At 40.4% G+C, this 25,957-nt stretch overlaps 2 protein-coding genes across 2 annotated transcripts in view; one reads left to right on the top strand and one right to left on the bottom strand.

Moving 5' to 3' along the window:
• LOC102899105 (transcription initiation factor TFIID subunit 4-like) lies at window positions 1-25,880 on the bottom strand. Its single transcript, XM_045037332.1, has 5 exons — window positions 25,730-25,880; window positions 25,065-25,561; window positions 6,750-6,812; window positions 5,354-5,430; window positions 1-663 (listed from the first exon to the last, which is right to left on the bottom strand). The coding sequence occupies exons 1-4, from the start codon at window positions 25,878-25,880 to the stop codon at window positions 5,395-5,397; spliced, it is 747 nt and encodes a 248-aa protein (XP_044893267.1). The 3' UTR covers window positions 1-663; window positions 5,354-5,394.
• The window catches only part of SATB1 (SATB homeobox 1), a 101,076-nt gene continuing 100,799 nt past the window's right edge, over window positions 25,681-25,957 (top strand). Inside the window, exon 1 of the mRNA XM_023260589.2 lies at window positions 25,681-25,886. The gene's annotated coding sequence lies outside the window, so the exon portion shown is untranslated. The remainder of the gene's footprint in view (window positions 25,887-25,957) is intronic.

The raw sequence follows: 25,957 nt of genomic DNA, 5'->3' as shown, positions 1-25,957 counted from the left end.
TTACAACATCCAAAATAATTTTTTTTATTCTGCAAAAGAAAAAACACTTGAAAGTAAAGCTTTTATCTTTATCTAGAAAAAGATTTTTTACCATCCCCATTTCCCCCCCCTTTTGCATGTCACAAAGCAGGTGGATGCACATAGTAGGGTTTTTTCCATAGGATAGAAAAGGTATCTATTACCCAGGTCATGATTTTTTCCCATCATTAGCTTTATTTAGAAATAACTGTATATTTACAGAAGAGCTGCACATATAATATAGAGTTCTCATATACCCTTCATCCAGCTTCATATGATGTTAACATTTTACATAACAATGAAACAATGATTGAAATTAAGAAATCAACATTGGTACGATACTCAGACCTTATTTGGATCTCCTCAGTTTTTCTACCAATTTTCTTTCTTTTCCAGGGTCCAATCTATGATACGACATTGAATCTAGTACACAAGTCTCCTTCTCCAAGCTATGATTGTTTCTTGGTCTTTTCTTGTCTTTCACGATCTTACAGTTTTGAAGGGAACCAGGAAGAAGTTTTGTAGAATGCCCCTCAGTTTGGTCTCATGTTTTCTCATGACTAGAATAAATGTATACGTTTTGGGAAAGAATGTCAGAGAGTAAAGTCGGGCCATGAATGTTCACCCTTAATGTACGAGGATGAGCTGTGGAGGAAATAAAAAAAACAGAAGATCAATTCTTCTGGTCCCAAGAGATGGTAGAGAGAAAAGCGAGATAAAAGTAGGGTAAGTAGATAAGATGACATCAAGGTTCTAGTATTCAATATCTCTTTCACAGATACCTTTCAGGAGCTAATCTTCAGGGGAAGAGCAGCTTTGTAACATCTATGTAAGTAAAGGGTGACTAGAGGCCAGTGGATTAGTGGCTCACTCCCAGATTTAGGCTCTAAGCAATGGTGTGTTGGTAAATGTTTAACAACTGGCCTTGGGGAGGTGGAGATGAGAGAGAGTGGAACCCTGATTTATAATGTTTGCTCATTTCTACAGCGTAAATACTCCTGCCTTGGCTGATTGGAAGCTCTCAACACGGTATCACCGAACAGGGCTTACAAGACCTGTGTGGCAGTACACGATTATACAGTATTTCTATCACACACATATGCTAAACATAGATTAACAGTCCAGCGCAGTAAAATAAATAGGAGGTGATGATTTTGTGTATTGGCTACCTTTGCTTTTAATATAACTTGTTTAAATGTATGTTGTTGTCCTTTAACTTTTAATAATGGCCACGCTGGACAGCTGGAAGGCCAAATTCCTGAAAAATTAACAACTGGCTGGGCTACAAGCTCCTTCCAGCACTACACTGCCTCTAGCGGTCTCTGGCTATTTGGCTCAACACCAGATCCCAAGGGGTTCAGAAGCAATGGTACAGAGGCGGCAGCAGATGGATGGATACACGGGACTCGGAAGGCATTCCTGCTTCCTGATGGCCTTTATGTGGGAAACAGGAGTGTCTGGAGCTTCTTACTCTCCCATGGAGACTACTGGTAGACTAGTGGCGGTCTAGGAGCAGGGACAGAGGCCGTGAAGATAGACCTTGGGTACTAAGGGATGTGTTCAGGGCTATGGCAGCAGTCGTGAGGACCGGCACACATCATTCCAAAAGATCAGATGGGACCTACTTGCATTTCGGTGGTCCCCATTCCAGGGAAAGAATGAATCCAGCCCCTCAATAGGGAGGATCACTGAGCATCTACAGGATGGTGCATGATACGAGGCTGTCACAAGGATAAAATAAGACACCCCCCCCCCCCGCCTTGCATACCCAAATGCTATCTTGGGAAAGAGGAGGAAGAAGGAGGTGAAGAATCCGAGAAAGACTGAGTCATCTAAACAGCATTACTCAAAATGTGGTCCATGGGCCAGTGCCAGTCGACAAACTACTACTGGTCTGAAGCAAGATAAATACAAGTGAGAGCTGCTTCTTAGAGATTTGTATCACAAATTGACCTTGCCAGGACATCCTAGCATGTGACCAAAGGACTTGTCTTGTGGAACAAGATACAGACCATTTCAGATGTGTTGAACCAGCAACGCAAGCATGCTTGTGCCACTGCATACCGGCCATACACAGGAAGACCGGGTTCTGGATCCAAGATAGAACAGAAGATCAACCAATCTGAGAAGCATTTTAAATCTAAGACCTTTGAAACCATCACCTTTGGGAGGGAATAAAACGCCGAATACTTTGAATCAGAGGTTGTAAAGCCTGTTCCTCCCACCAGTTACATCAGCATCGACTGGGAACTCCTTAGAAATGCAAATTCTAAGTTTCTACCAGATGTACTGAATCAGAAACCCTGGGGGTGGGCCCAGCAATCTGTGTTTTAACATGCCCTCTAGGTGATTCTGCAGCGTGTTTGAGTTTAAGAACCCCTGGTTAGAATGTTTAAAGTCAAAGAATTATGTTCAAGCGGGAAGAAAATGAAACACTATTAATTAAGTGCAAATTATTCCTGCTAGAATGCAGAGCTGGAGCCCATGAAGATCAGACCAGGTAGAGAAAAAGGGAGAAAACTGAACTTGCTTTGCATATCTGAGCAATATGCAAGTGAGTGAAGGCCAAGATGCTAATGCTGAGACTTTCAGTGGGCGATCCTTTTTTCTTCCTCTGCAAGCCTACCCACAATGCTGTGACTCCGCATTTCACATTTCCCAGCCCACATCAGCTTGTTTTTGTTTTTTGTTTTTGTTTTTGTTTTTTACCGAAACAGGGTCACGGTAACAGGTACAGAAGAGTATTTCTCCAGCTTTACTCTCGCCACATAATAGCTGGATTTCTGGCTTTCCCACATTCCTACAACTACTGCTATTAATAGTTCAGGAGGCCCCTCTTGGCTAGTTCGTGTCATCTGTCCTTTTACCTCTCTGCTCTCAATTCCTGGTACTCCTTACTGTGTAACCTTCTCAATGCTTCTCCTCCTTGCCAGGTCCGGTTGATACAGTTTCAGTATAGAAGCTGGCCGACCTGGACATTTGCCAGATCACAGCCAAGAAATTCTCTCTGCTCCCTACCAGTGCTACCTTTTCTTCCCCAGGGCGCACAGGATCTTCTAAAGCAGTCTTCTCAACTCATGTGCCTGCAGATCACCTGGGGTTCTTCCTCTCCGGCAGGTATGATCCTGCAGCCTTAGTGTGGGCCTGAGAAGGTACATTTCTAACAAGCTCCCAGGTGATACTGATGCTGCCAGTCTGTGGACAATATTTTGAGAAACAAGGTCTAGAGCGGTGACTTTTCTGCTGTCACATGGTCTTCAACACAGGTAAGGGAACACAGTTGTAGGTATTGATGCTGCCAGTCTGTGGACAATATTTTGAGAAACAAGGTCTAGAGCGGTGACTTTTCTGCTGTCACATGGTCTTCAACACAGGTGAGGGAACACAGTTGTAGGGTGACCAGCTGCCCTGGTTTGACAGGGATTGTCCTGAACACCCTATGTCTTGGGCGAACCCAGATGATTGGGCATCTGAGCAGTCCTTCTCTGAGAAGCCCTCATCCTTCTTCTCCCCGCTCCTTCCCCCCCCCCCCCCACGCTTGTATCTTGGGCTTCTAGACTCTTTCTTAAGGTAACTGTTTCCCCTTGAGGCTCTTCCGTTTTTCCTCCACACTGCCCTCCCCTTTGGCAGACCTGTCTCCACCAGCCCTAAATACGGAGCTGCATTTTCAGCCAGGGCAGCTACCTAGGCCAGTCTTAGGAAGAGCTGCCCATTTATCTTGGTCTGGAAGGTTCCACTTGATGTTTCCCCACAGCTGGTCAGGACTAAGAGGGCTCTCCAAGATCAGTGAGGACTGGTATTTGATATATTTGACAGCTCAACATTCTCATCCCGCTGGGTCTCTGCAGACCAAGCAGGTTTCTCCAGTGCCTGGGGGCAGTGCCTGCTCTGCTCTGCCTCTTAGCTGATGGTGTGCATATTATCAGGAAGTAGGAAAAACCAAAATCTGTCACTCTGGGGCTTGGCAAATACAATGTGTTTTCCAGTATCTCCAATGGTCCTTTTTACATTGAAGCCATGAATTCTTTTAGGCGAAGCTCCAAGACTCACCATCCTAGAAATACAGGTCTGATTACATCCATCCACAGCTAAAAACCTTCATTAACACTGAATGTACTTACAGCAGAATAATTTCCAAAGTCCCCATGTTAGTACAAAGCAATGGTTCTCAAAACTTTACTTTGTCTCAGAATGATCTACAGGGATTGCTAAAACACAGACTGCTGGCCCTACCTCTGACTTTCAGACTCAGCAGGACTGGCTGGTGGACCAGGAACTTGCATTTCTAATGAGTTCCCACACGATACTCATGCCGCTGGTCCACGGACCACACTCTGAGAACACTGCGTCCATCCATCCTTCCATCTAGCTATGGGTCATACTCCTAACACTCAGCTATACTGCATATTTTCAAAGACAACCCTTTATTCCTCGTTCATTTTGTAGGGTTTCCTACTCTGCATCTTTGTTTTGTTTCTTTCATTGACTTATTCATTTATTTTCTCACTTATTGTCATAGTCGGCTCAGGCTGCTATGACAGAATACCACAGGCTGGGCAGCTTAAACAGCAGATGTTTATTTTTTCACAGCTCTGGAGGCTGAGAGGTCCAAGATCAAGGCACCAGTACATTCGGTTCTTGGTGGGGGCCCTCTTCTTGGCTTGAAGATGGCTGCCTTCTCACTGTGTCATCATGTGGTGGAGAGGAAATGCTGGTATCTCCCCTTCTTGTAAAGGCACTAACTTGAGCTCCACCCTCATGACCTCATATAAACCTAATTGCCTCCCAAAGGCCCCACCTCTCACACTATCACATTGGGGGTTGGGATTTCAACATATGAGGTTGGGGGGTGGGGTGGGGCACAGACATTCAGTGCATAACATTCACGGATTCTTTCATTCCATCAGTGGTTCATTGTTTCATCAAAACTTAGCCCTCTTGGGGTGCCTGGGTGGCTCAGTCGATTAAGCGTCCGACTTCAGCTCAGGTCATGATCTCACGGTCCGTGAGTTCGAGCCCCGAGTCAGGCTCTGTGCTGACAGCTCAGAGCCTGGAGCCTGTTCCGGATTCTGTGTCTCCCTCTCTCTCTGACCCTCCCCTCTTCACGCTCTGTCTCTCTCTGTCTCAAAAATAAATAAATGTTAAAAAAATTAAAAAAAAAACTTAGCCCTCTTTACTGATGTTTACTTGGCAAATAAAAATGGTAAATATTTAAGGTTTACAGTGTGATTTTTTTATATATATATACTTCAAAAATTTTTAAAGACCAACATAACAGGCCCTGTCAAACATTCTCATGGCGTTTATGGTACAAGGGAAGAGAGAAAAAATTTACCCTTTTCATTCACAGAGTGCTTCAGGATTTCCAAAGAGATCTCACATGCAGGCTCCCCTTTGATCTTCTCCAGACCCCTAAAAGACCAGCGGGGCAGAGATTATTTTACACATTTCACAGATAAAGAAATTGAAACCCTAGATAAAATACTTTCTCCTTCTAACAAACGAAGATAATATTTCGTTTCTCTAATGGCATTTAATACATACATACATACATACATACATACAACCTCTTTCTAGACTCCAATCTCCACGAGAATACAATGGGTACTTCACTCTCCTTTTTGTCTCCCACAGCACTTACTTCTTAGCTTATAGTAGATGCTCATTAAAGCTCTGAGAAATGAATAAAAGAATGAAGGTTGGAGGGATAAAAATTCCATTTATTTTCTGAATCAATGATTACATTCATAAAATAATCAATGAAGAATAATATATTTGAAGATGAAAGCAGAGTTCTGTGTTATGTATTTATTTTCTATCTAAATAAACAGTGGTAGGGAGGACTAGCGTTCCTGAAGTGATTGCTGGTTGTCAGGTGTTTCGTGTTATAACATTTTGCCTTCATAACCTAACAGATTAATACTATCACTCCCATTTTTTTGTCATAAGTACTTTATTATTTTTTTATATGAAATTTATTGACAAATTGGTTTCCATACAACACCCAGTGCTCATCCCAAAAGGTGCCCTCCTCAATATCACTCCCATTTTCAAGTGGAGATACTGAAGACCAAAACTGTTTAGAAATTTTTGCAGATTCAGACACAGATGGCATGTTAGAGAGGGGTTCCATCTCAATTCCGTTACCTCATGTGGCAATATGAACACTGGAAATAACCTCCAATAACACTATGACAATAAGAAATTGTCCAGCATTTATCTACATAAGAAATTAATCTTGAGGTCATTTTTCAGTAACATAATGTCTCACCTTATTATTGACTTGCCATTGATTCACCATTTGCTGGTTGAATCTCGTGATTTATTTTCGTAAAAGGGGAAAGGAATTTCACTATTACCATGCTCTTCTCATCCTTCATGGGACCAGTCACCACTAACTGTGAAATGTTGACCTGTGATTTAGACAGTGAATGTCTTAACGAGTAGTCTTGTGTTAGAACATGACTATTAGGAAAGAGAGTGGGAAAGGTTTGGGGTAAACCCTGGAACAGGTTTGGGGTAAACCCTGGAACAAAGCGGGGGTTTGTGTGCAAGCTCTTTAGCAACACTGTAAAACTCAGACTCAATTAGAGCAATTTGTTAGACATTTACCATAAAAGACAGCTGAGAATTTTTAGAAAGTTTAAGCAAAGGACACTGACAGTGAACATCACAGGGTCTCGACAGAGGCAAGGAAGAGACAGACAACACTCAGGAAACAGCTAACTCACCGAGCAGGGTTCACACTTGGGTTCTGCAGCCAAAGTCTTACAAGAGCAGACACGTGCAATGTCCTGAAAACCAGAGACACACGTCAAAGGTGATCATTCTCACAAATGTGTGAAATACCAATCTGCATCCTTTTCTCTTACAGGTAATGCAATATTCTACCTGGCAAGCACCTGTTAATTTTTAATTGGCAGGGGTTATTGCAAGGTCTTATCATTTCATTAGCCATTAAGACAGCTAACAGTAAATCCTGGCATCTAACAGATCTTTTTTTTTTTTCTTTTACAATTTCAATGAAACTGTTTTAAGGAATGAGGAAATTCTATAAAAATTTTCCAAACTTTTTGGATCGGCCAAGTGGGAAGAAGTTTTGAAGCACATTTTCAGTCCCCCTGGGGTGTTCAATTCAGAAAAATCAAGTTACAACAAGTGTCCTATTTCTTAAACAGCTTTCTGTTGTTACTTGGTCAGATCACGGAGCCGGTAGAAAGTCATTCATTCAGAGAAGGGTAAAATTGGGGAAATAGATAAATATTTTCTCTAATTCACTGCTGATGGTGTTCATGTAATATTGGCTTCAAGGGGTAGCTTCAATCACTCTTGTACAGGTCTCAGAGATGTGACACAGGCAAGGAGGCTGAACTTCTCTAAAATAAAAAACACATCAGACATTTGATTATCACTGCTTCTTGGAAAGGGTTCGGAAGTGTCTCCTTAGCCAACGGTTCTTGGTCCCTAGACATCTCTGCATTGGGGAATTCATAGTAAGGACAAAGATCTATATATAGAAACAAAACTTGTTGCTAATGTATGTGCCTAGCAAAGGACTGGCAGGGGGGAATTGTCATTTTGTCTGGTCACTCAGGGTCTAAAACAGTGAGGCCTGTTTGCAGAATAACAACACTAGATCATGCTTACATACTTCAGTTTCAGACACTGTTCTAAATACATTTTAAGCACATTTAATCCTTACAATTACCCTATCAGATACATACTAAAATTATCCTCATTTTATAGGATAAACTTAGAAACTAAGAAACAAAAGTTCAACAATCTGCCCAAGGTCACATACCTAGTAAGTGGTGACATAGGCAGTCTGGTTCCAGAACCCAGGTTCTTACCCAATAAACTACTACTTTTTACATATAGGTAATGGTATTTTCTATATGAAGCATAATATATATATATATATATATACATATATATATATACATATACATATATATATACATATACATATATACATATACGTATATATATACATATACATATATATATATATATATGAAACACATCATTAAAATTTTGAGAAAATGAAGAATGGAAGAAGAAAAATGGAAAACTAGTGCTACTAACCTCACATAATTGTTACTAGCCTTTGGGGATATTTGCTTCCCATCATATTTGTACATATATTTTTTATTTGGTGTAATTCTAGGATTTTGATTTTTTCCCTCTTCGTATTATATCAGAATTATTTCCCATGTTGCTAAAAGTGTTGGTGATGCTCATTTTTAATACCCACATAATATTACATAGACTGGGAGTATCACTTATTTGGCAAGTCTCCAGTTCTTAGCTATGTAGGTTGCTTCCAAAAGCCCAGGACAGGTTCAAGTGCCAGCTGTGGAGGCAGGCAGCCTGGTTCAAACATTTGTTTCTCTACTCACTAGTTCCATAATCTTGAGCAAGCTACTTGACCTCTCAAGGTTTTATTGTTCTCATCTATAAAATGAGGATATTAGTGGTAACAACCTCTACCTCCTTGGGTTTTTTTGTGAGGATTAACTGCATAAATTGAAGTAAAGCACTTAAAACATTGCACACTGTAGTTAGTATAATGAGTAATTCTGTAGTGAACATCTTTATACATAAAACAATTCACAGTAAAAAAATTATTTCTGTAGGGGCGCCTGGGTGGCTCAGTCGGTTGAGCATCCGACTTCAGCTCAGGTCACGATCTCGTGGTTTGTGGGTTTGAGCCCCGCGTCAGGCTCTGTGCTGACAGCTCAGAGCCTGGAGCCTGCTTCGGATTCTGGGTCTCCTTCTCTCTCTGCCCCTGCCCCACTTGTGCTCTCTCTCTCTCTCTCTCTCTGTCTCTCAAAAATAAATAAATGTAAAAACAATTTTTTTTAAATTTCCATAATAGATATCCCTAGACATAAGATTACTGGGTCAAAACATACAAATTTTTTTGTTTATTTTTTAAAAAATATTTAGGGGTGCCTGGGTGGCTCAGTCGGTTGAGCATCCGACTTCGGCTCAGGTCATGATCTCACACTCCGTGAGTTCAAGCCCCACGTCGGGCTCTGTGCTGACGGCTCAGAGCCTGGAGCCTGCTTCGGATTCTGTGTCTCCCTCTCTCTCTGCCGCTCCCCTGCTCATGTTCTGTCTCTCTGTGTCTCAAAAATAAATAAAAACATTAAAAAAAATTTAAAAAATATATATATTTATTTATTTTTGGGAGAACGCAAGTGGGGAGGGGCAGAAAGAGGGGGACAGTGAGTCCAGAGTGGGCTCTGTGCTGACAGACTGACAGCTGGGAGCCAAATGTGGGGCTCAAAGTCATGAACTGTGAGCTCATGACCTGAGCTGAAGTCTCAGCCCCAGACTGAGCCACCAAGGTGCCCTCTTTTTTGTTCTAATATCTGATTTACATCACCAAAGCATTTCCAAAAAGTATTACATAGATTTACATACCACCAGTTATGTAAGAAGAAACCATTTTCCACTGTACCTTGCTAACTCTGGGTACTAACATTAAATTTTCTATTGCTTTGCCTTCCAGTTCATCAATCTGTTCTTCAGCTGTTTCTAATCTGTTCTTAAACCCATCCATTGAATTTTTAATTTCTGTCAGTTTACTTCTTAGTTCCAGAATTTCCATTTGGTTTTTATATAGTTACCAATAATATGCAGGAATTCCCTATCTGCTCATCTAATTTTGTTAATTTATTAATTACAGATATTTTAAAGTCTATTATCTGGTCTACAGGTATGACTGGTAATTTTATTTCCAGACATTGTGTATGAAAAATTGTACAGATAATTTGAGCCTCTGGGTGATATCTTTGTCAAGTGGTGTTTTACCTTCTAACAGGTAGTTGTGTAAGTGAGATCTCTCTTGGATTGCCTACTCTCTGGGTTTTTGGCTTCTCCAATCCTCTCCACCTTAAAGCTCTAGGATGCTTTTAAACAAATATTTGCTAGATTTTATCCAGGTTTCCCACTTTCTCCAGAGGGTAAGTTTATCTAAATGAAAATAATCTGTATCAGCTGGGAATGTAAATCCTTGACATTAAAGTTAAAATAATTGATTAAGCCTAAATACAGCTTATTTTTGTTTTAGTATATATTCAATTGATTATTAGTAAGGCTGAATGTTTTTATGTTTGCAAATGTGTTATATTTCATCTTTTGTGAAATGTGATTTTAGTCTTATCTCATATATTGGCTAAATAGGATTCTATTTTATCTCATGTATTAGTTTTTAGCTGTAGAGTTTGTATGAGCTTCTGTTAATAATATGATAATTAACCCTTCCCTTTTGTTATGTTCAAATAACTCTACCTAGCCTACTGTTTGTTTTGTTGCTATCTTTATATAAATCAAATCTATTTTATTTTTCACTTTGCAATTTGTTACAGTAGTCTAAGTCTTTAAAACCAAGTCCCTTTAGATTTCCTATGGTTTAAGTGTTGCTATTTTGTGTATCATGAGTATATAATTTGTTTTTTTTTTCAAACAGTTAATCAGTCCACACACTGTAAAATATTTTCCCTTTCCATTGGTTTGTGTTCTAACATTATCAAATATTTTGTTATTATATAATTGTTAACCACTTATTTTTCCTAATTAATCTATTTTGGTGCTAGTATCACATGATTTTAGTTATTATAACTTTATAATATATTTTAATATTTGATAAGACTAGTCTGTCCTCATTATTTTTCTTTCTCAGAAATGATTTCTACTATTCTTGCCTACTTTCTTTTCCAGATTTATGTGAAAATCAAGTTCCTCTCACCATTACCTCAAAATGTGAAAAACAAAAGAGACATGATTATTAGATTCCCCATTAAATCTATACTTTGGAAATAATTAACAATTTAAAAATGTTACCTTTTCAAAATCAGAAACCAATATTTTGATTAACTTAATATTTTTATAGCTCTCAAACAGTTTTATCTAGGTAGGTAACATATTTCTGTTTAAACTCAGAGTTTTACATATCTTGTAAAATAAATCTTTTAGAAGTTTATGTTTAAGCTAATGATTGCTAATATTTAGAAATACTATTGGTTTATGTGAAGAGTCATATGTCTTCCAAGATTTCACTAATTAATTAGGTCTATACACATTTTTGTTCATTTCTTTGGGTTTTCAAGCTATTAAAATATTTTTCCCGTCATAATGATAATGTATATTTTTTCACTCCTTATACCTCTTTTTCCTTTAGTATGTTTTATTATATTGATAAGGGCTTTAAAATAATGTTTAATAACAATTATTATGGCAGAACCACTATACCAACTTCTACCCCACCTCTGTTTTTAAAGATGTATATTTCTAGTATTTTTACATTAATTTTGACTATTGGTTAAACAAATTTATTATTATGTTAAAATACAGTTTATTTTTTCTTTTTATCATTTTATCAGGAACAAGTGTTAAATTTTATCCAACACTGTGTTTAAAAAGCAATCTATCATAATAATCATTTACTTCTTATTTAATTTACCGATGTGAAATATTTCATTAGTTTAAGTTTCTAATTTTGTAAACTTTTGCACTGCTGCTTGGATATACATTATTTTCACTGTTTTGCTCCACCATAAAAAGCATGCTAAAGGGTGCCTGAGTGGCCCAGTCGGTTAAGTGTCTGACTTCAGCTCAGGTCATGATCTCACGGTTCCTGGGTTAGAGTCCCGACTGGGGCTGTGTGCTGACAGCTCAGAGCCTAGAGCCTGCTTAGGATTCTGTGTCTCCCTCTCTCTCTGCCCCTCCCCTGCTTGTGCTCTGTCCCTCTCTCTCCCTTTCTCTCTCAAAAATAAATAAACATTAAAAAAGTTTTTTAAATAAAAAGCACGTTAAATTGTTTTATGTTTTAAGTTATTTAATGCATTATTTTTCAGTGTCATTACTCCGTTACTAATGTTGTATTAATAATTATTATAAAATAGTCCCTTTTGTAATTCTGCTATTGCTTTATCTGATTTAGATGTGAGCATGTTAGGCTGCAAAATCTTTGCCCTTTTAAAAAGTATTTCCATGTCATTTATCTTTAAGTATGACTCTATTAAGCACCACCAAATCATACGAGTTTCATTTTAATTTAATGTGAAGATCTTCCCATTTGAATAGAGAAATTTAAGACATTTATACTTGTCATAATTTTTGAGCTTGACTGCACTTATTTTATATTTTCTTCTTTTCAATAATTCCTTATTGTTTCCTTTCCATTTTGTCTTTTGGACTGTTTTGTTTATTTTTATCTTCTACAATTATTTATAAAATAGATATTTTTCTTCCCACTCAACTAGTATCAATTTGAAATTGCTCATGACTATCCTAAATGCATTCTTATCTAAAGATTTAAAACTAGGGGCGCCTGGGTGGCTCAGTCGGTTAAGCGGCCGAGTTCGGCTCGGGTCATGATCTCGCGGTCTGTGAGTTCGAGCCCCGTGTCGGGCTCTGTGCTGACAGCTCAAAGCCTGGAGCCTGTTTCAGATTCTGTGTCTCCCTCTCTCTCTGACCCTCCCCCGTTCATGCTCTGTCTCTCTCTGTCTCAAAAATAAATAAACTTTAAAAAAAAAATAAATAAAACTAAAGCAGCAACTTCTAATGCTTTTGTTTTCTCCACCTTCTTTTTCCACATGGTGGTTATTAGTTACAGGCTCTTCATTTAAAAATTTAAGAAACCTTTTAGGATTATTTTATTGAAAACATTGCTCCCTTAGTAAAGAAAAACATGTAGCGATCAACATCAATTCTTAATTCATTTCTATTTTCACTATATATTATTCATTTATTACTTTGCCTTGACCTTCAATGCTTAGTTAAGGCTAAACTTTTTCCTGAAATTTCCCATTCTTGATTTTTTATATATCTGACCACTGAGTGATCTGGATGATATCTCTGCAACTTTTGCAGTTAAGTACCCTTTGTTGTTATACTTTCTAGCACCTTCCCAAGTTAAAAATTTTCTTCTGTTGCTTTTATGTATGAGCCAATAATTGGGTAGGCATAAAACTTAAACAATCAAACTTGTTTTACTTAGAAGTATGTAAAAATTTACCTTTGGTCTTAAAAAAGCTCCAGTTCTGTAAAAGAAGTATGAAGACAAACTACAAGAGTATCTGTTTTCTTAGACACTTGCAGGAATTGTTTTGTTCATTCTAGAAATTTAAAAATTTACCAGCCTGTGACTAGGAATTTATCTCTGCTTCTTTGTTTTGCTCAAAATAAGTCTTACAATCTTACTGCAGTTTTTATACAGGAAAAGTTACAAACTTTGATTTTTACTTCTGATCCACATGCTCTGTTTTCGGAGGAACACCCATTATTTTATTCTTAAGTATAAGAAATGTTTGTCTAATACTAATAGCATATACTGTGTGTTAAGCCCTCTGTTAGGGGGAGTGTTACAATAATAAGATGTTTATTGCTCTCAAGGAGCTTACATTCTAAGTTAAATCTCCAAAATGTGTCTATCCAATTTCCTCTTACCCTTTTAACTTTTTTTCATTTCCTTTGGATGTTTAGACCAGTTATGAAGTTCTTCTTCTATATCCCTAATTTCTATTTCTGCAAATTGAAATTTCACTTCCTGAATTCTTCATCTAGTCACAATTTATTCTTATTTTTACCTGTTCTTGTTTAATTAAAAACAATATAGTCCATCCCACTATATTGTTATAATTACATTCCTAAAAAGCCTCATATTATCAGAAGGTTATTATAGAAACAATTATTTCGAGGCAAAAAGGGGATGGGGCTAAGTAGTTTCAAATGCAAGAAGATATTTATGCAATAAGATAATTTTTACCACCATAATTTCAATAATAAATGTGTTTTTATGTTTCTAAGTGTCTGAAACTCAAATTGTAACTAATAAATTGGTCGACCAAAACCAGTAAATATGATTATCAACATTACTGACCAAGTAACGTAAGATTTAAGACATAAAGCAAAACCAGATCTTAGACAATGGGTTACTAGGACCTTAAAATAAATTATATTATAGTTTGCAACTCTCCAAGGTAAAGAAAAAACTATAACGCCAATTGATCAAGCAGCCATTAAACAAATCTATTTCAAATGTTTTTATGTAGTAACTGCATTTCTACATATATAACTATAGTTTTCTTTTTTTTATTTTTTATTTAAAAAAATTTTTTTTAACGTTTATTTATTTTTGAGACAGAGAGAGACAGAGCATGAACAGGGGAGGGTCAGAGAGAGAGGGAGACACAGAATCTGAAACAGGCTCCAGGCTCCGAGCTGTCAGCACAGAGCCCGAGGCGGGGCTCGAACTCACGGACCGCGAGATCACGACCTGAGCCAAAGTCGGCGGCTTAACCGACTGAGCCACCCAGGCGCCCCATGACTATAGTTTTCAATACGCCATCATGTTAAAACTAATCATAGCAAGTACAACGCAAGGGACATATCTTAATGTAGCCATGATGGTATCTCCAATTCTATCTATAAAACCACAGGAAGTGGGAGAAATGATTGAACTTGCATATGGAAACGACCAATTTCTGGTACAATTCATGTGTTGGGATACGTTCATTGCTCTATTTCCAAAAACTGCAAGGAGACCCAGCAAAGTGGGAGCCCAAGGGGAGAAGATCCCACGTCGTCAGTGGGCTTCCACAAAAGTCCCCTTTTCTTGTAAGCTTGCAGAGTCAGCTTCTAGCATTTACAATATATTTCAGGTCATTGGTACACAAGGCCCAAGAAGCCATCAAAGGGAAGTCTTTCGCTTGCACTTGACCATTAAAATGCAGAAATGCAATTCTGTCTAGGAATAACTTTCACTCTGCTAGCACAGGAAACTCTCAAAGTGTGTCAGGGCCAGCAACATAGAAGGCCATAGGAGCAGCATGTTAGAGAGTAAATTGGAATTGATGAAGTAGACTCTTCATTCCTTCCAATCTCTAGAATACACGTATTTCTTGTATCTTTATTGGTGATTCATAAAATTCTTTTTCAGGTGGTTCTAAATCCTTTAAAAAAGTAATTCACTGGAAGAATGTTCACATACTGCAACTCATTTGGTGTCTTCCCAGAAGTTCCCCAAATTGGAATCTTAAAATATGCATATTGGGATGAAAAAACAGCTTAAAAACAGTTTTGTTAAATGTCTGTTTTTTTAATTCAATGAATGATTTTAAAAATTAGCTTCATTGTTTTTTAATTTACCATCTGTTAACTCAATAAATATGAGTTCTTAAAGTTAACCTAATTGTCTTGGAATTTGCTGTTTTTGAAGCTGATTAAAGTTATTTAAATTAATTTTATTGTATATCCAGACTAGAACAAAGCATGTCTGCATTTGAATAGATCTTGGCTAATAATTTACAAATAAATGTGACCATTTTAAAAATGAACTAATTTTGTTTATGGTCCTTAATATATATCAGTCAACTGGCAGAGATGCAGAGATGCTGATATTAGATACTCAAAGGGATAGTGTATCAATACACCAAAACTAGTGGTCATTAAAAACTAACCAAGTACACACTTCCATCAACTCTGTCTTTTGTCAAGTAAAGAGGAAATGTAGAGAGACTATCAACTGGAATGCTTCTTCTTTTCAATCTATATTCCCATGGATAAAAGGAGTTGCTATGCTTCTTGGGTGCCTCTGGGTGCCTCTGGGTCACAGTTTATTAGACTAAGGGTGGTCACTGGATCCAAGTGAGCCAATCAGACCCATCCCTAAGAACTGTGAGGGACAGAAAGATGGGCCTTTTTCTGGGTGGCTTGACTGCAACACCTATAGCTCAGGAACAACTGGCAACCATGATCTGCTATGGAACTGAGGAAAGGAGGGTGCTGTGTTGCCATGAGAAAGACAGAGAAGAAATATGGACAGAGAGAAGACTGACTGGGTTCCCTGAAGCACTTCAATACCTCTATTCCTGGCACCCCACTGTACCCTTGACTTCGGATTCCACAAAAAGCCCCGGTAGGCATTTCCCTTTTTGCTCAAGTTCACAGAGTCAGTTTCCATCACTTACAGGTCAACTTGAACTAACGCACAGGGGAGAAAATATCACTGGTGGTAATGATTGTTTAATCATGGATCTTTAGGCTTTACTCATCCCCCTGCTTTCCTTCAGGTGAGAAGTTCTTAATTTTAACATGTAACTTAGCTAGTCTTTCTTTTATTGTTTACTGCTTTTGTGGCTTATCTAAGAAACTTTTTTGCATCTCCAAGTTATGTTTTCCTCGAAAAGCTTTATGGTTTTAACTTCTACATTTAGATCTATAATCCACTGTCAGTGAACTTTTGTATATGGTGTGAGGCAGAGGTCAAAGTGTTCTGTTTGTTTGTTTTGGTTTTTGTTTGTTTGTTTGCTTTTGTCTGCATGGATATCTAGTTATTCTAGCATCATTTGTTGAAAATACTTTATTTTGTGTGTGGGGTTGCTTTGGTGGAAGTGAGAGTTGGTGGAGTGGGGCCATCTGAAGCCATCTGAAACCAATGACTCAATACTAAAATGCTGATGCAAACTTATTTTATTTTTTGGGGCACCTGGGTGGCTCAGTCGGTTGGGCGGCCGACTTCGGCTCAGGTCATGATCTCGCGGTCTGTAAGTTCGAGCCCCGTGTCAGGCTCTGTGCTGACAGCTCGGAGCCTGGAGCCTGTTTCGGATTCTGTGTCTTCCTCTCTCTGACCCTGCCCCGTTCATGCTCTGTCTCTCTCTGTCTCAAAAATAAATAAACGTTAAAAATTTTTTTTAAATAAAAAAAACTTATTTTATTTTATTGACCTTATTAATGAGGTTAATAGTAACTTCTACACTTAACAGAAGAATGAGTTAATAATTCATTCATCAGAATTCACTTCTTCCATAAACTTTCAGGTTAATATACCTAAAATTTATCTCATGACTAATAGTCAAGTCAGTTTTCTGTTCCATGCTGTTGCCAGCTTACCCTTTTCCATTGTCTGTATAATGTGCATCCACTTATGTTCCAAACATTATAAGGAGCCAGGCATGCTGAGATCTAGGCTAGGACCGTATCTCTTAGATGGAACAAACTATGTATGTCCAAGAATACTAAATAAAACAAAACTGATAACCAAGCCAAAGCAGGATTCAACTGCTGGTCCTGTGTGTTTGTCCCCCTTCTGTATACTATACCTGGAATGTTTACTGTCCTTTTGATTGCATAAACCAACTTCCAAGTTGTCTCATTTAGATCCAAAAGAAATAATATTATTGCATGTTTGAGATGACCTCAAAACACAATCTTAAAAATCCATTGATTCTCGATGTGCAAGTCACAGATGACCTGTATACAAATCATCTTCACAGTGCATACAGAAAATGTTTAACATTTGCCAAAACCTCTGGGGTAAATGTATGAAGCAACTGGCTCAGGAACTCTGGGCATCCTAAGCCCTTCCCAGGCCCTGGTGGGTCACCTTTGAGGCTGAAAGCTTCAATAACTTGGCACACTAGTTATACTTTTGCCACGGCAGTTGGCTCATTCTCATCTGAGTACTTCTAAAAAAATGTACAGTAGTGGATGAAAATCTATAGATTTGGCCAATAAGCCTTCCCTATTTCTGGAAAAATTACCCCTAACTTATCTTGGAGAACAGTACCTGTCCCACTCCCAGGCGACACAGTTTGGGTAAGGTGGCTGCACTCCTAAATCCAAGGTGCACATCTGACCCAAAGCTGGCACGTTAAAGAAACACAGCCCCGGACCAGGGTGATAAATGCAGCTATGAGTACATGGTACAAGCTGATCCAGTCACAGTCAGGTCTAGTTCTTTTGCTAGAAACTGAGGAAGAGGAGTGCTCTTTGGTTGGAGTTTCTATGTCAGAAGAATGCAAGCTTGGAGGGACTAGCTTATTATAGTAAAGGGAAAACTAGATTAAGAATGAAGGTAAAACAGAAGTTGACACAGAAGAAAGGAGAAACAAGAGATAGTTGGTGACATTATTTAAGCAGGTTGATATCATTATGCCTAAAATACTCTTTACACTGCATTGTCCAGTTTGTGTGTGTGTGTGTGTGTGTGTGTGTGTGTGTGTGTGGTGTTGGGGGGGGGGAGGATAAAAAGTGAAACAAAACCTTCATTTATTACTTGGATTTCTGGATCCCCACTTATTTCTACCAAATCAGAATTAATGAGCACGGAGCCAAGGTATATGCATTTAAATAACCATTGCATTTAATTCCTATACACGCTAAAGTTTGAGATCAACTGGTATGTGGGAATTAAGAGCGAAGAGAACAAAGATCCCCACCCTGATGTTTGTTGCCATCAACAAACTAGTGGGTGAGTTATGGAATCAGAACTAGAGTCCAGTTCTCCTCTTCCTGGTGACTTGATTTCCCCATGGTCATACTCTAATAGTTTTTTCCAACACATTTTTCATCTAAAATGTAAACATTTACTAATGGCAAAGATTCTACATTTGGGCAGCATTCATAGCATATAAAAGCAGGAGACGCTTTAACAATTCAAGATAAATGTTACTAGAGGGGCACCTGAGTGGCTCAGTTGGTTGCTTAAGTGTCTGACTTTGGCTCAGGTCATGATCTCACAGTTTGTAAGTTCAAGCCCCCCATCAGGCTCTGTGCTGACAGCATGGAGCCTGGATCCCATTTTGAGTTCTGTGTCTCCCTCTCTCTCTCTCTCCCTCACCTGCTTGCTCTCTCTCTCAAAAATAAATAAAACATTAAAAAAAAATTTTTAAAGATGTTACTAGTGAATATGTTCTGTACTTTGCAAACATTTCCACAAAAGTTACAGAAGAGAGAAAGCATTCCACCGTATGTGTAGCTGTTTTAATAGAAAGATTATTTCTTCCAAAATCCTTCAGTAAAAAAATATTCCAGAAATAGAGGCCATTAATTATTCTCTGGCTTTGAGTCCCCTTAGCATACCAGCAAGCCACCCAGGAGGTACTTGCTTCTTTCTACCCCACTTACATTCCAGTCAATTCGTTTTCTTGTTTAAGTCCCTGGGTTTCCTCTCTATTAGAATAATAATGCCAATAACAACATTAACAAAAGAAAACAGGGTTAGTCTCTATTGACTACTAGCTGTGTTGATGCACTGGTATTTGCTAATTCTAGGAGGGGAGTACAATTATAATCTCCATCACATGGATGAGGAAATAGAGGCAGAAAGCTAAGAGACTTGGCCAAGCATATGCAAGCAGTAACTAGTTGAACCAGAATTACAGTCCAGGTGATTGGATTGTAAGGCTAACTTTGCCTATCTATCTAGAGACCTATTGATCTATCATCATCTATCTATGTATCTCTCTATATCTATCTATATCCATTTATATATAGTCTGTATGTATATTTTTCCTCTGAAGTTCACTTAAAATATTATAATTTGCTCATGTTGCTTCTTTGGATTCAAAAGTCATGGAACACATAACATGGGTAGAGTTTATTGTCCATAAATCACACCTCAAGAAAGTTCAATTAAAAATGACAATTTGTAGAGCCAAACTGCTAAGACTTTAAAGACTTGATTGTCCAATGAACTGAGAGGCTTTCAGAATATGGATGTGCCCATGGGAACACACATAACCTACAACCAGTCAGCATACCTTAGGAAGAGTACCTAATGTTTCTAACATTTAATGGGAGTTTATGAGAGAGTGCGGGGATTGGTGACTGCAGAGTGGCAGGTAAGTATGGTTTCAAAGCAAGAAAGAAGCTGGGAACAGTGTTTAGTGGATTCAATTTTTTTTTAATTGAAAAATTAAACATAATCAAGACAGTCTTAGGCACCTGGCTCTGGGATGGATTGAACTATAATATACTCTGATGGGTAGTAATAAAGAGTTTGGCCTCCACCAAAAACCTGCATAAGCTATACACATGGGTCTGGTGGAGTTTTGCAGAGCCTGGGAGTACAGACTTTTAGGACCTGCTACAACAGACGTGTGTTCAGCTGGAGTTCCTTTACAAGGTGGTAGGATCAGTAAGATCAGTCCTAGATAATAGACATTCTGATGCTGTGCTGATCTTTATGTCCTACTCTAAATGATTTATGCGTTTTTAAAAACCAATAACGTTTATCACAAACAGATATAGAAAAATTACATATGATCAATATAAGATCATTGTGCTCTTGACAAAATAACTGTCTAACAAAGGAAGCATATGGTATAAGGAACCCTCTAAAAATGTGCCCTCCTTCTAAAACTTTAGCTTTTTTCTCTTCCATTCATCAGCTTTTCAAATATTTGTCAGTTGCCCCTATATGCATGGGAAGTTGTGTACTAAAAAAGGGCAGTGTTATAAAAGGCTTTGCATCACCCCTCAAATGACGTTATGGAATATCAAGTACAGCCTACCAGGCTCCAGAATTTTCCTGTCCACTTTGCCACCACAGTAAACTTCCTAAAGAGGTCCGATGGTGTTACTCCCATCCTTACAACTTTTAATGGCTCCCTATCTCATACGGTAGGAGACATCTGACTGGTGGTCTTTAAGTTGATTTTGGTCTGTACACGTTTTCTCCCCACATGTGTACTTTAAAATGTGGTTAAGTTCTCAACATTTAATATTTCAATTTTTCATATAAATCCAAATTAGCAGCTTCTCTTTAACAACTAGAAGATCTGACATTGGGCATCATTGGCCCTGACTATCCCATTTGGACAGTCCCATATTCTCCAGATTGCCAGTCTCCACCACTGCTTACGGTCTCAACTTGGTCTGCTTAGCTCACTTGTACCCATGCTCGGCCCAGAGTAGACAGAAGGGTTTGCAATCCCTGATAGATGGGCTAATGTCTAAATTCTACAGCATGTCTGCAAGATTCTTTACAATTTGTAGTTGCTTGATTTCATCCTTCACAAAGACCTCCTGTTCCAGCCACACTGAGTTCCTGGGTAGTTTCCTAAACAACAAGCTTTGTCATCCTCAGTGCCTTCACTCATATTGCGCTCTCTGCTTAAAATATCCTCTATCTTCCTTTCCCGACTAGAGAAAGCTCACTTACCCTCAGGACTTAGTCCAACTCCTCTACAGAACTTTCCTTAATCTTGCCAGAGAGTTCTTTGCGTCTTCGCAAGTGTTCCCATAATACTTTGTGCCTCTACTAGCATTGCAATGACTTTTCTTTCTGTCAGCCCAATTGGAAAATGTGTTTCTTGAAAAGAAGAACTCCCAATCATCTCCACATACCTGGTCCTTAATAGAGTGTTTGGCATCAATAAATGAGTATTTATCGAATCAATAAAAAGATGGATAAGTAAATGCATGAATGAATACTTCCAAAAGACTGTTTTATTTGTGTTGCAACATTCTGATGGTTAAAATAAGGGAAGTAGCTACTCAAGACAAAATTTCAAAATTTGATAATGATCATGACATCTTCAGATAACATTTTTTCCCCCAGATAACACTTCTCAAAAGTTCTCTTCATCGTACCCTTTCTTGGAAAACAAGTCTTGAAAAAATAAAATATATATAATATTAGGGAATATATAAAGACAGACTTAAAATTGATAGGGCATTGCAATCTGTGGGGGAGGGGTGGGACTAGAGTCTTGTATTCAAAGAGAAAAGGCAGTGAAAGAAGTCACAGCATGTCTCCCCTGTAACGTGGTGGCCTTTCCTGCAGTATTTACCCTGGAGAATGGAACATCTGGGCCACAAAGGAGCAGGGTGGGATCACTTAGCTAAAGGATAACAGGGCACAAGGGTCCTTAAGAGTATGTTAGTCCTTAAACCTGTGCACCACAGCTCTCTACTTTGGGGCACAAGGTAGGCTGTACTATCTGGCCTCATTGTGATGATTCTATGGAGCCATCCAATTATTGTTGCCAGTCAGTTGTGAGCCCAAATGACATGTGTCACTTCCGGCCATAGCATTTAAATGACCTTTATTTTTGCCATAGCAACATGAAACATTCAAGATGGCAACTCCTCTGTCAGCCTGGGACCCTGAGTAAGGAGATGTGGAAGTGGCTGACTTACAATGAACTCAGCATGACCAAGAAAACAACTTCTGCCATTGTAGGTCACTAAACATTGCAATTGTTTGTTATTCCGCCATAAGATAGCCTATCCTAATGTAATAGATTTGCTCTGTTTTGCTGCAAATGGAACTTAGACTAACGTCTGGAAGTTTTAGGGTCTATAGGATTTAGGAGTTTTAGGGTTGAAAGTTTTAAGAAAGTCTGCATCAATTTTGTTCCATTTTTTAGAAAATGTAAAAAATTGTACAAAGATGGAATGAACTACTTAGGATATTCCTCATTTATACACACAATATACACTGTGGTAACTACTCTGGAGATAAAATCCCCACCTTTGGGTAGGTAAGTGGTGAATTCCCCTTTATTCAGGGTGTTTGCACTGATAGCCCCTGAAGGTTTGGCGGGCAAAGTAACTCCAAGAATACATTTCAACTTGGAACTGAAGGATGTCTATTTTCTCTGGTCTAAAAAAGAAAAAAAAAATCTATTCTCTCAAATATTCCTTTGATTCCATCCATTCACTGATCCACTGAGTTGTGTTTTCACATTTTGATGTCATCTGGCCACCAAATTCCTTGCAGGCCGATACTGTTTTATCCCTCCTTTGTATCTGTCTCACACTATTTGATAAGCAGTATTTGTTGTCTATTCTCCTAGGAAAATAATCAGCTTTTGACACTAGCTAGTATTATTAACCATTTGATATGTTTCAGATTTGGTCGTCTTTCAACCATTTAAATTAGATTTGGACTTGTTAAAAAAAAAATCTAGGAGCAGAAATGTATTACCCTAATAACTTTCAGGCAAAATACCTTTCTCCTCTGGAAAAAAAAAAAAAAAAAAGCCTTACCCTTGTACCATTAACATCTTAATTCAGTATTTAATGTATTCCTACTATGTGCCAGGGGGCAAGGTTTACAAAAGAGTTTATCAAGTTATGTTACTTAATGTACTATACCCATCATTACATAATTCTGTTTTATAATAGAGCCTGTGAGCTCTCTGTTCAAGACTATTTAGGGGAAGAAAAGCAAATTCATAAGGTTGGGGCAAAATGTTCCCATGGTTTAATGCAAGGGAGCATATCACACCTTAAATTCGGCGGACTTAGTTGATGACCCTGCGGAATAAATGAGTATGTAAGAGAGAAAAAAAATCTTTTTTTTTTTTTTTTTGGTATTTCAATTTCTGTAAGCTTCATTTCAGCCTTTCAGAATTGGAAAATCAGCTGCCTGCTATAAGAAATTGCTAATAAGCAGTAATTAAAGACTGAGAATTCTTCCATTCCAAACCTGATGTCATTACCAGATGGAGATACTGATACTAGTTAGGCAATTCAGCATTTTGGTAAATTAAGGCAGGAGGAGTCGGTGCCTCTTGGGTCCTATGGATATACAAAGCGGTCCAGGAAGGAAAACTTGTGTTTTGTTTTCGCCCATGGCATTTGTCCCTTTTTGCTTTGCTTTTCAGAACTAGGAGTTGAGGTGGGCACTTGTGTCTTAGAAACGAGGGGCTAGTTCTCCAAAATAACACTAATGCATAAACTTTTAATATTCTAATGTCTTTGGAATTGTTGTCTCTGCGTAAAATGTCAGTCAACTGAAAAAGACGGACATTCCAGTGAATCCAATACTCACTTGATAGGAAAAAAAACCGGCATATCAGAAAGCAGTGTGAACACAAGCACTACCCTCCTTTATTTAGAAAAAACCACACGGAAATACAGCACAGTTGATGTGCTGTTACCAGAACTTGAAAGTAGAATCAACCACTGTGTAAAAGATAAAATAAGACTGCACGGATAGGAGGATTTTCCCAGCGTGCTTTATTCATAGACATCTGACAGAAGAGGACCTCACAGAGCTTTTAGGAAAAACTGAATTCTCAGCCCACAGTCACTTTCCAGGAACTTCACTGCAAACAGTGCTCCGCGCTGGCGGGATGGAGATCTTAGCAAGCTCCCTCCGGTTTCCATACTCTCCTTCTCTCTAAATGCAATTATGTAGGGGGACTTAATGAGAGAGCAAGCCTTGTGTGAAAGGAACTCAGAAAAGTGCAGCTTCTAAAAATACACTGAGGCGGCTCGACAGTCCTTATTGTTACAAACTGACGTTTTGCAGTTCAAGGTTTGAACCTAACAACTACACACACGGAGAAAAAAAAGTAGACTGTTTTTTCCTTTCTGCAAACCCCTTAACTTTGAGTAAACAGTAGTAATTTTCTGTTGTCATACTCAATGCAAATTTCCCAAAGAAGGTACAACACAAAAGACCTGTTAGCTTCCTTGCAACTGGGTGGGGGTGGGGGTGGGGGTGGAGGGTGGCAGGAGGAGAGGGGCAAAGTTGGTGGAGTTCTCCTTTCTCCTTAGCCTGGGGTCCCAAACCTCCTAGTCACTCTGCTCTTGGAGAGGTTTATGGAGTTTCATTCACCTTTTGGGAAGGTTCCCTTGGCCCTCTCGTCCGCCAGCCCCCTGTCATGAAATTCTCATCACCTGCCCCCTTTGCTTCCAGCTTTTTGGATTAACTGGACCTCAATTTAGGGGTCTCTTCTCAGTGGCTTGCAAAGAAGTGCAGCTGCCGACGGGAGAATACATATTAAACACACAGGCAGGGGCGCAGCGTGGGGGTCTGCAAGACTGCCCCCTCCTTCTCCCGCCGCCACGTGCTCCTCGGTTGGGGGCATCGCTCTTGGATGGGGTGCTGAAAGGGGCGAAGGTAGGGTGGAGGGAGAGGGACAGAGCAGGCTGTGAGAAAAGGAGGCCCCCTAGGAAAGATCTTCTCGGCCGAACATTGATAAGAGAAAAAAAATTGGCCCACATGCCTCTAGTGGGGAGCGATACACCCCATGCGGGCTGGGTGGGAGGGGGGGGTGCGTCGGGGCCTCTCACCTGACTTCCTCCTCCGCTGGCACACACACTACAATCACCCGCTTCTCCCCCCCCCCCCCAAAAAAAAGCCCAGCCAAACAACGAACAACAAGAGGAAGCCGCAGGCGGCAAGAGGAGGGGTGCGCGTGGTGGGGGCCCGGGAGAGGTGAGGGGGCAGGGTTGGCTGGCGTCGAGAACCGCGCCGCGCACCCCTAAGCGCACTCCCAGGCGCCCACACTTACCCCTAGCGGCTGAGGGTCCGGTCTTCGGCGCCAATCCCAGCGCGCGCCTCTCGCCCGCCCTCGTCCCTCCGGCCCGCCGCCCCCCACACCCCGGCCGGCGCGCTGGGAGGGAGCCTGGGAGCGGCGCGCAGCAGTGGCGGCGGCGGCGGCGGCGGCGGCTCGGGCTCGGCTCGGCTCGGGCTCCGGCGCGCTCAGTGTAGCCGGCGGCCGCTGAGGCTCCACCGCCAGGGGGAGAAGCCGGGGCGGGCGCTGGGGAGGCGGGCCGGGCCCTCGCCGCCCCGCCGACCAGCCCGCGTCGCACAAGCTCGGGAGCGGCGGCGACGCGGGGTCCGCTGAGCCCCCGGGCGCGGCGTGCCCGGCCGAAGGAGCCACGGCTGGATGCGCGCTCCGGGGGGCTCTGGGCTCCCGCGGGGGGCGCCCCGGCCGCTCCGGTGCGCCTCCAGACTGCGGGCGCGGCGACCGCCGAGCGGAGAGCAGCTCCCGCCGGCCCCTTCCCCCTCCCGCCCCCGCCGCCGCCCCCTCCCCCTCCTCCCCCGTTAACATCCCCTCCCTCCCCCCCCTTCCTTCCCTCGGCCCCGCGCGCTCGCTAGCTCGCTCCTCGCCTCGCTCTCCCCTTTAAACGCCCACTTCGGATGGGGAAAGAAGACAACTTGAAGTCAAGTTGCAATTAACTTCCGCGGCAGCCGCAGCTCCGGCGGCGGCGGCACCAGAGGCAGAAGCCGCCGCCTCGGAAGTCCGACGCCGGCGCGCCCGCCCGGGGAGCTGTTCCTGGTCGCGGGCCCGCACTCGACAGCCACCGCCGCCCCCAGCGCCCATGCCTGAGTGAGTTCTGCTCCTTTGCCTCTCTTCCCCCCCCCCCCCATTCTTGATCTTTCATGTCTGTCTCCCTTTTT

This window comes from Felis catus, chromosome C2 (genome assembly GCF_018350175.1).
Source record: "Felis catus isolate Fca126 chromosome C2, F.catus_Fca126_mat1.0, whole genome shotgun sequence".
In the NCBI taxonomy this organism is placed as follows: domain Eukaryota; kingdom Metazoa; phylum Chordata; class Mammalia; order Carnivora; family Felidae; genus Felis; species Felis catus.
Note: the sequence above shows the minus strand (reverse complement) of the source record. Positions and strands in the feature narration are given on the sequence as shown.